Source organism: Amblyomma americanum, chromosome 1, assembly GCF_052857255.1.
Source record: "Amblyomma americanum isolate KBUSLIRL-KWMA chromosome 1, ASM5285725v1, whole genome shotgun sequence".
In the NCBI taxonomy this organism is placed as follows: Eukaryota; Metazoa; Arthropoda; class Arachnida; order Ixodida; family Ixodidae; genus Amblyomma; species Amblyomma americanum.
The window spans coordinates 309501386-309511986 of record NC_135497.1 but is presented as its reverse complement, the minus strand read 5'-3'; the positions used below and the strand labels follow the sequence as shown (position 1 = coordinate 309511986).

Below are 10601 nucleotides of genomic sequence, written 5' to 3'. Positions count from 1 at the left end.
GATCGAACTTAAAGCCTCTGCACAGTCATCAAGCAACTCATTATTTCAGGCCTGTTCAGAATTATAGATGCTGAAGTGGTTCTTCAAGCTTCATGGCTAGGCAAGGCAACTGAAGCTCAGTTAATTTTAGAAGCACTTCAGCTTCATTTCAATCACACAAGCTAACCTTTATCCTGCACCATGAACACTCTGCGGTGTCAACGGTTTACATAGTTTTCAGCTACTCAATGCAGATGCAGAAGAATATGAAGTACGAAGTATAATTTTTCTGGATACTTGATGGCAAAAAGACAAACCTCTCTAAAGCAGTTGATTCGGGCATTGCTGGGATTCGAGTGTTTGTAATCAAGATGATCACACAGCCGGGGAAAAGTCAGCAGCAGGCACAGTTGGTTGTAGCGTTCACGAGACGGGCCGCATTGCTCCAGGGCTCCAAGGCAGGCCACCTAGCTCCACACATAGCTCCGCACTCTGCACCAGCCCAGCCTCCGACCGGATGCAAAGGAGTTCCAGGAACTTGTGTTTCAGCACAGAGAACCTGTAGGGCATAGAAAAATGCAGGCGGGCTTGCTTAGGCAGTGACCCTAGCCCAGTTAGCAGAGATGGCACAGACAAACTATTTCAAGACATCAAAGACACTGACAAGCCTGCATAGAGCCCTTACCCAGCTTCATAAAAACACACTTCCAGCAGTTTGCCTGCACGAGTACAACAGCCCAATTTCAGATAAGACAGTGGCATGAGAACATTGTCCATTTTGTCCGATGAATTACCTTCTTACATCCTGCACCCTCTGAACACAGGCACTTCATGTGTGTCAAATACAAATGGGATAACATAATGAAGGCTGTGCACAATGCCAGCACAAAATTATATCAGCTAGGTGCAGCGATGCCAGCACTGTCAGGCATCACTGCTGTTCACAATACAAAAAGCTTAGGGCAATAAGCTGAGCCAAGGACGAGACATCTGACCACTTTGACCGGTGACAGCCATCGTCATCCTGCTTACCTTTTGATATATATCGTGATAGCCAGCCTCACTGGAAACCACCATAAAAGAATAGTAAAGCACATTTTGACGTAAACAAGTGATGACACGTCAAACACTTGTCCCAAAAGACATTCATTTTTGCCTGTATCCACTCCGGCAGTGCAGAAAGATACAGAGCGTCAAAAGCCCAGCATGTTTCTACTTACAGACCCATGGTGGCAGAATTTAGGAATGTTAGTTAGCATGCTAACGTATGAAGCCATGAGGAAATATTGCAGTTAACCCACCATCATGCAACTTCAAAACGAAAATGCCAGACAGTGTGAAAGAAAAAAAAAAGAAAATGTTGAATACTGACTTGAAGCGCTTGCTGTCGAAGGCTTCCATGTCCTCAAGAGGCTGGACGAAATCTAACACATTATCCCACTGCCCATCAAGAATGAGCTGGCGCAGGAAGAGCAGATCATTGGAGAGGGCATCGTTGATGACACCGGACTCCCGCTCCAGGGCCAGCTGGCTGATGCTCAGCTCCCAGTTGGCCAGAAACTCAAGCACCAGCCGCACCACCTCCGCTTCTTTCAGGCATAAATGTGCGGCCATTTCAGCTTCCGTTGGCTTTGGCTGCTCCCCAAACAGGAATACAACACACCTATGATTAGAGCCAGATCCCCTACAGGCCTGCGCACTGCATCTAAAACTGTTAGCATGTGCAAGAGCTAAATGCTTATCAATCACTTTCCATAGACGTCATTTTCAGTACTGCCCTCAAGCTGATGTTCTGTAATTGTGCATGGCAAAGAAAGTTTTTGCCAGCTGTCTATACTTGATAATGATGCATTCCAGGTCACCTAATGTGACAATGAAAGACCATGAAAAGGCAAGCTACCCAAAAGGTCATGCAACTGAACAGTTGCCTGTATGAGAATAAAAAGACTCCCTACTGCTCTCAGTGATGATGATTTATTCATTCACTGCTAGCATACTCCATCACAGCCTTGTTAAAAGCAAATAGTAAAGGGCATATTTTAATTGGTGCACTTGCCAACAATTGAAAGAACGAATCATGGCATACAGACTATCTGCCAATTATTCAACTGGAAAGTGTTTGTGCAAGTCACTAACTTCAAATCTGTCGGTCAGAAGATAACTAGGACACTGCTTCCCAATTTTCTGTTTCGTCTCGAAACTGGTGGACAAAACGTTTTTAACCAAGTGTTAATGAAAACTGAAATCTAAGCCTCATGTTCATCCCCACCAAAGCGCACAATACCCATTCCATAACACCTCCCACAATAACCCATCCATATGTGCTAATGTGAGCATACGATGGGAGAAGTTCTGTTTAACATTAGCACAAACCACAACCTGCATTCAGCCTATCATTTCTTTCTTTTCATTATAGATGCAGCTGGCCCTATGACGGCTGATACAGGTCATATATTTTATTGGATGCAAAGAACTAAAGTAGAAAATTTTCACAATTTCTCAAAATCTTAAGTTGACAGCATGCCACAACGAAGTGCTGAATTTGCATCACCATATGAAAAACCTACAGGTAAAAGATCCCACAGCCACAATATATACTTGCAACTAGTGAATGAGGGCAAAAAAAAACAACAAAAACAAAGCAAAAATAAAAACCTGCAGAATTAAGACAGATGGGAATTATGCAGAAAAGGGTGTTCTGAAGCCTTTCTGGATATTGTTTTCAAACTGAGTTACTGAGCCAGATGACGTAATTACATGAGATAAAAAAAAATATCCCATTCTTCAAATGTTATTAGGTACAAAGAAAAATTTACCACAACTGTCAGGGCCAGTATGACAACCAATGTGTCATGTATTGCTTTGTAATCAGTGTAAATAGACACTTGTGCAATAAACTCATAACACAAAATCGGGCTACCTCCAGGAGTAAAAACAGTGACCGAATCAGTTGTGCCATATTTCAAGGCTATAAACCAAGCTACTATTCTCTTAAATTTTTTACATTATCATTTTTATATCTTTAACAATGCTGGCACGCAATGTTGGTGTACTGTAGCACTGAACATGCTACGGTTAAACCTATTGCTACTGTAGTGTTTATATGCAAGTGTCAGTTTGTGCCTGAAGAACAATAATTTCTGTGATGATTATTTTGGGCTTTGCAATTCAAATCATTATAAACTGGTACCCTCTGATACTTAAAATTTCTGATGCAATTCAAAGGCTGTCCATCAAACTCATAAGTATGCTTTCAATTTATTCTGGCAAACAATTTTTGTCATTCATTTTTGTTTTACGCTTGGCAAAATAATCATTAAATTCTGTCAGTAAAGAATGCTGAGCAACCTGACCTTCAAAACTTCAAATCTTTAGAGTAAATATCACAGTAGTCATCAGCAAAATAATTTTCAAGTTTAAAGCCAATGCCTCATGACATATTGCTGATATTGCTATAGAAGGAAAAGAACAGATCCCAGCATGCATCCTTGAAGGTCGCCTGAGGTTACATTTTGTCCCTGCTTTAGTCCCTTTTACCTCCACGAATTGCACTCTATTTGTAAGGTAGTTTTTGATGCAATTCACAACAGTAGTGCTAACACCAAAGTTGATTAGTTTTGTGAGAAGTTCTTTGTGTGAAACCTGCCCAAAGGGCTTTTATCAGTCAAACACCTTTGACAGATCTAAGCAAGCCACACATGAAAAAAGCCATAGTATGTTTCTATAAGCAGTGTTATTTGTAATAAATTCTGCTTGAAACCATGCTAGCTGGGGTTAAAACATTCAGGGTTGTCTAAATAGATGGAAAGTGACTTTATTAATACACTTTATTTTCTCTAATCTCTTGCACCACGGACATTATACGCGAAAAAGGCTTGTAAACTTTAGTAATGTGTTTGCCTCCACATTTGCAAGTAGACATGACTTTTGGCAATAAGACGGCAAATTGTGTTTTAGTGGCATGGAAAAGGTAATTTGCAAATATTTGGACTCCCATTTTGCCCAATGGCATGGTTCTTTGACCATGTCCACTGGTCATAAATGTTCTGTCTAACACTGCAAGAGCTCATGTGTGCACTATAATTATACCGTATTCAAACACAGATTTGAAAGAGCAATATGAGCCAGATGCTTGATAAGCTCCTTTCTAAGCAAGCAACAAACTGGCTGTGATGCCTTTTAGTGCAACTCTAAGGAACATGAAAGTTCATATTCACTTTTGACAAAGTTTTTGTGGCTCCTCATGAACCAAAGAACAAAAAGAACATGATCAATGCATGCGCACAAAAACAGCCACTGCCTCCATTCTTCTTTGCCGCGTTGCTAGCACTCTAGGCTTTTAGTTTTCATCATGCAAATTCTTCAGTAACCTACAAAAATATTGCCACACACAATTTTTTTTAAATAGTGCATGGTCTTTGCAACCTGAATGAAAAAAACCTAGATTGAGTCCTCACCATACAAAACAAAAAATATGTAGATAAATGTATACTGCTTGATTACGCTGCAAAACAGTATGCAACCACTACTGCGGTCATGCAAAATGAGCAACAAAATGAAATCCATAAATGACACGACTAGAAACTAAAGTAGCATGGGCAGTAAAACCTCATTAACTTGGACTTGGGACCATAGGGAATGAATCAATAACCCGGAAGTAGAGTTATTATGTACCTCCATCCGAAAATTCGAAAATGAGGTGAAGCCATGCCAAAAGGCTCCATCGCAAAAATGGCGGGCGGAAAACATGCGACGAGCACGCAGTTTCGGGGTGCTGGAAGAACAGCGCGGGCGTAATTTGCGAGGGGAACGCTCTTTGGTGCCGGAACGGTGATGTTCCTACGGAGAAAAAGAAATGGCCACCGACGCTAGTCTGTGCCTGAAAGCAGCGCAGATGGAATCGGACAGCAGGCGCATGCGCGGATAGCCGCCGTTGGCGGAGAGCCTCAGAAACCTAAACTACGTGGCCAGGCTATTTTTGGCCTAGCGACAGGGACCTTGCTATCGTAGTCACGCCTGCCGTTACACGCATGTCTGCAGTGCGCCACGCTATAGGAGGGAATTTCACAGGATCCATGCCCTCTGTCCCCTATGTGAAATTCCGCAAGTGGGCTTTCCCACATACCTCAGTCGACCAAAACAAGCTGGCGAAGCTCACGCTAGAAGAGCTGTCAAGGCAACAGGTCGAGTGTCACGGATGTGAACGTTAGGTATGCTGCGCATGCAACACATTATGGACGGATCAAACGAACAACTACGCGCTTTCGCGTTCAGATTGTTCGAAGCGGGTGGTCGGCCACCTTGTTCTCATGACACGCGGTATGTGGGAGAGCCCACTTGCGGAATTTAGCACGGCGTCCAAGCTTATCACCGTCCGCGTGTGACCGGTCCACGCGATAAACGACGGAGAAGAAAGCGATCGGGGCAACCCTGCACCAATTTTCTGACTTAGAACTCGATCTTCGGATAATTTGTCAAATTGCTTGGTTTTGTCACGGTCGGATTTACATTGAAAAGTCGGCTCGACACTCGAATGGAAATTTTCGAATGTTCTAAAGCTCTCGAATACCCCTTTCTCGAATCTAATTCGAGCCGGCTAACAAACATTCATGATTTGTATTCAATATTTCGAGCATTCGTACACCCCTAGATTTAAGCAATAAAACTTAATTTCCGATATGAATGCCAGTCGCCTCGGGCATTTTTTTTTTCGTCCACAACAAAATTTGAAGCGACAGAATCCAAAAAACCAGCCATTTCTTGTTTTTTTCAGTATCCGAGCTTCCAGCACTGGCATCATCTTAGGTGTTCGCTCGAAAAGTCGCATATTCATAGCCTTCGGCGGCTCGACCGCGTGGACTGCGTCTGCTGCGTCACGTTTGCTACGCGCGTCGGCAAGCCGCTTTGGGAGGAGCACTGCGGACGCCTGAAGCAGTTATTTGAAATGTCTGTCACGGCCGGGTCATTAGCAAATAAGCTTGCACGAGCAAGAAGTGAACAGAACGCGATGCATCCCCGAAGCGTGCGTTCAGTCCACAGTGCAACAAGCGAGCTTCACAGACACTGCCGAAGAACGACACAGAGCGCGAGAGGAATTCGTGCGGCCACCCATAGAGTGTCAAGAGCGCCGTTAGCGCCGTGCCACAAACACGGAACGAACAGCTTCCGGCGCACTACGCGGGAATGAGGCAGGGAGATAGATAGATAGATAGATAGATAGATAGATAGATAGATAGATAGATAGATAGATAGATAGATAGATAGATAGATAGATAGATAGATAGACAGACAGACAGACAGACAGACAGACAGACAGACAGACAGACAGACAGACAGACAGACAGACAGACAGACAGACAGATAGATAGATAGATAGATAGATAGATAGATAGATAGATAGATAGATAGATAGATAGATAGATAGATAGATAGATAGATAGATAGATAGATAGATAGATAGATAGATAGATAGATAGATAGATAGATAGATAGATAGATAGATAGATAGATAGATAGATAGATAGATAGATAGATAGATAGATAGATAGATAGATAGATAGATAGATAGATAGATAGATAGATAGATAGATAGATAGATAGATAGATAGATAGATAGATAGATAGATAGATAGATAGATAGATAGATAGATAGATAGATAGATAGATAGATAGGTAGATAGATAGATAGATAGATAGATAGATAGATAGATAGATAGATAGATAGATAGATAGATAGATAGATAGATAGATAGATAGATAGATAGATAGATAGATAGATAGATAGATAGATAGATAGATAGATAGATAGATAGATAGATAGATAGATAGATAGATAGATAGATAGATAGATAGATAGATAGATAGATAGATAGATAGATAGATAGATAGATAGATAGATAGATAGATAGATAGATAGATAGATAGATAGATAGATAGATAGATAGATAGATAGATAGATAGATAGATAGATAGATAGATAGATAGATAGATAGATAGATAGATAGATAGATAGATAGATAGATAGATAGATAGATAGATAGATAGATAGATAGATAGATAGATAGATAGATAGATAGATAGATAGATAGATAGATAGATAGATAGATAGATAGATAGATAGATAGATAGATAGATAGATAGATAGATAGATAGATAGATAGATAGATAGATAGATAGATAGATAGATAGATAGATAGATAGATAGATAGATAGATAGATAGATAGATAGACCGCGAGACCGCGGCTTTGCCGAGACTTCCTTTCGTTCTTTTTGTTTGTTTGTCTTTGCTTTGTCAAAGCACGCACGCGCGCGACATTTTAACTTGGTTGCCCACCGGCAATTCAACCGGGAATGGAAAGATGAAAGATGGCACTTCCACCAGTTCCACAGCGTCAAGTAACGCGGCACCGTGTCAAAGTAAAGCGGGGCGTTAATGAAACAATTTTACAATGTGCTACTGCCGCGACCGCTGTCACATTAACCCGAGCGCGTGATAATTAAGGCATCCGAAATTAGCAACAGATCGTGTTTACTCTTTTTTAATCAGAGAGATACTTCGTTTATTCATGCAATTAGTGCACAAGTCTTTCTTACAACTACCGCAATTCCAGGCTGCACAATCCTAAGTTCATATTCATTATCACAGTAGGTATGAATAAAATATTGGCAAATTTCTTAACGGAGAGTTTCATGTTAACAGTCCCATGCAAAGCTGGTGTACTGCATAGTGAAAAATAAATTTGACCAGTAGACCCACAAGCAACCTATCTGTGCTGCATTTGTCACCACAACAAAATTATTCGCAACAGCAACTAAACCAAGTTATCATTAAATGAACTCCACGCCATTTTTTCGAACATTATTCCTAATTCTTCAATGATGATGTGGGAATCAGAAAGCCTTTGCTGAAAGGAACAAGCTAAGTCATATATTGAAGCAATTAATCAACAGCAAGCTTGGGAATTGCATATGGATCCAGGAGTGTTCCAGCAGCAAGACGCAGGATAGCTTTTGACATTACCAATGTCATGCAGTGAAGGACAAGAGGCATTGAAAAGCAATCATTACCCCATCATGCATGTAAAATAAATAGCACATGAAGCACAACGAAGCGTGATCAGCATGAGAACACTTTTTTAGCACCTTTCTTTTGCTCCAAAATAATAATTACATGTTGCATTAAAGGCATGAATAATAAACAGTAGCGCTGCATAACTTACAACAATTATGTTTCATACAAGTCATGCATTTTCGCACGGCTCTGTCCCAGTGCAGAAGAATTTCTTCAGTGGATTCTAGCCCGAATCACAGTAGCAGGCAATGACCAGCACAATAAGTAAAAACAATGCCAAAAGGGTAAAAACAAATTATTATTAACACAATCACAGCTAAAACTCTGCTAGTACAGGCCAAACATAGTTATATTCTTCCCACTTTTGCATCAACACCTAGCAAGGCACAATGTTTACAAATGTGCACCAGTGCGGCACATCCACTGAAGAAAATTTTGAACTAACAGGTTCGGCATTTTAGTCATAAAAGTCCAGTCATAAAAGTATTAGTTTTTGTTTGCTCAGAACTGTGACAAACGATGATAGAGTTGTCTAAGGTACAATAGCATGCAGAGACTTTCAAGAAAAATTTGGTGAGTGCAGCTACAGATAAAGCAGCCAAAAAATTTAATGCTAACAGCGTAAAGCCCGCAAGACAGGTCGTCCATGTGGTATTAGCCCAGAAGCTTGGCACACAGAGGCATTTGGTCCAATCTATACCGAAAATCATTTTTATTTGCTTGTTCGTATATTTCAAGCCTCCCATCCTGCTTCCTTCTCCCAACATTATCAATTGCCATATATTACCCACTAAATATTCAGCTTTCTATAGCAGCCCGCAGGTGCCAAAACAACGGATATAAGCGAAGGACATATTAATTGTACGTCATACTACTACACAGCGCAACACATGTGAGGAAAAAAGGAGGCAGACTGAACGAGCGGGACAGTTTTTTTCTTTTTGTGTGTGCGTGCGTTTGTCACGTGTGTTACGCTATGAAGTAGTCAGTCCTCCACCATGAGCCAACCAGACCCAAAGCAAACATGTACTGCTACGATTGTATGCACAAAGTGAAAGATATGACCAGCAACAAGTAAACATTGCCCTTCATTTTTCAATTACAGTTATTGTAACAATTTAGACCGCATAATTGCTGCTGGTGATTTCAAATATTTCATGTCCACAACAAAGCCCACTCATATGTGAAGACAACACAAAACCCCGCAAAATGAGAGAAGAATTTCTCTCAACATCCGACCACAATACCTGCATCTAGGGAAACACGGCTCAAGGCGTGTAGAGGATAGCTTTAAAAAAGAAACTGGACTCTCGGAGAGAGGTCCAAGTTCTAGACAGCCCTAAGACGTCCCATTCTATTGCATGCATTGTAACGAACGCTGCGCAGTCGGACCACAATATGGAGCGCCGAGCAATTAGAGCAAGGTCAGCTGTACGTACAAGTTCCCATCACTTCTAAAAAACAAGGAGACCAAGCCCCGCATCAAATATGTCTAACAAGATGGTCCCGGTCATTGAGTTAATGCAGCCCGAAAGGGCACGTCCACGCGCGATGCCTGCACTTGATTGCAGAGCGGTTCTGTGCTGTGTAACGCTTGCGATGACGCTTCTACTGAAGGCTAAAACTAAAATACTCAGCCTCCGCGAGCGTCACAAAGCTGCTCGGCATCGCCCTGTACGGACGGAAGAGCGGGCTGAGCGGCTCAATTATCTTGAGCCAGCATGCTCAGCGAAGGCTAAATATAAACTCCGGGACGATGTCACAATTAATGAATTAGCTCTCGAGAGGAGCTACGTTTAACAAAACAGTACCAGTCACAAACGTCGATACGTGCAAGCGAACACCACACGCACGGACAGGAAGCAGGCAATTAAACTAAATCATCTATCTGCTCTCGCGGCTGACAGTCGCTGGCGCGTACTGAATCGCAAAGCGAGATGCGACGAGTCCATCGCATATTGCTCCGAAACCAAAAAGAAAACATCATATAAAGTGTAAAAAGCGGAAATCAGCAACAAATACGGACGACTACTTCCTGCAAAGGAACCTCAACGGAAATGCCAGAAACGAAAGAACATCAGGAAAAAGTACAAGAATCGTTAGATGATGTCGCCGGCTGGAGCGCGAGCATGGTTCCACTCACCTCTGGTGCCTCCGGCGCGCCGAGAAGCGTCAAACAATAAGTTAAACCGGCATTAGACGCAGTTCGTCAAGACATTAAGCTTCTAAAAGCATTGTAAACTTTAGACAATAGCCATAAACATATTAAAAGCTAATCGGTGAGCCGATGAGAACAGAAGCCATTCAACCCGCCACATGCATGGCAGACACATCCGTTGCCAGCAGGCTGCTGCTGCCCCCTGGGAAGCGCACCAGGAAGCTACTGATGACGAAAATTTTTGAACAAGTTTGGCGCGGCCGCGCGGGGTTGACAGCTGCGATGGGAAAAGCACAGATTGGTTTTGTTGTTGATGCCGCAATGTTTTTTCAAGTATATTATTCTGGCCGTTTACTCATAAGTAAAACTTTCCTCCAACAAAACAAAGCAAA

The 10601-nt window shown here is 41.9% G+C and overlaps 1 protein-coding gene across 1 annotated transcript; it reads right to left on the bottom strand.

The window, feature by feature from the left end:
• Window positions 1–294: 294 nt before the first annotated feature.
• Window positions 295–10354, bottom strand: LOC144098558 (WD repeat-containing protein 47-like). The gene is made up of 3 exons (XM_077631303.1): window positions 10195–10354; window positions 1352–1614; window positions 295–538 (listed from the first exon to the last, which is right to left on the bottom strand). The coding sequence occupies exons 2-3, from the start codon at window positions 1591–1593 to the stop codon at window positions 403–405; spliced, it is 378 nt and encodes a 125-aa protein (XP_077487429.1). The 5' UTR covers window positions 1594–1614; window positions 10195–10354; the 3' UTR covers window positions 295–402.
• Window positions 10355–10601: the final 247 nt, after the last annotated feature.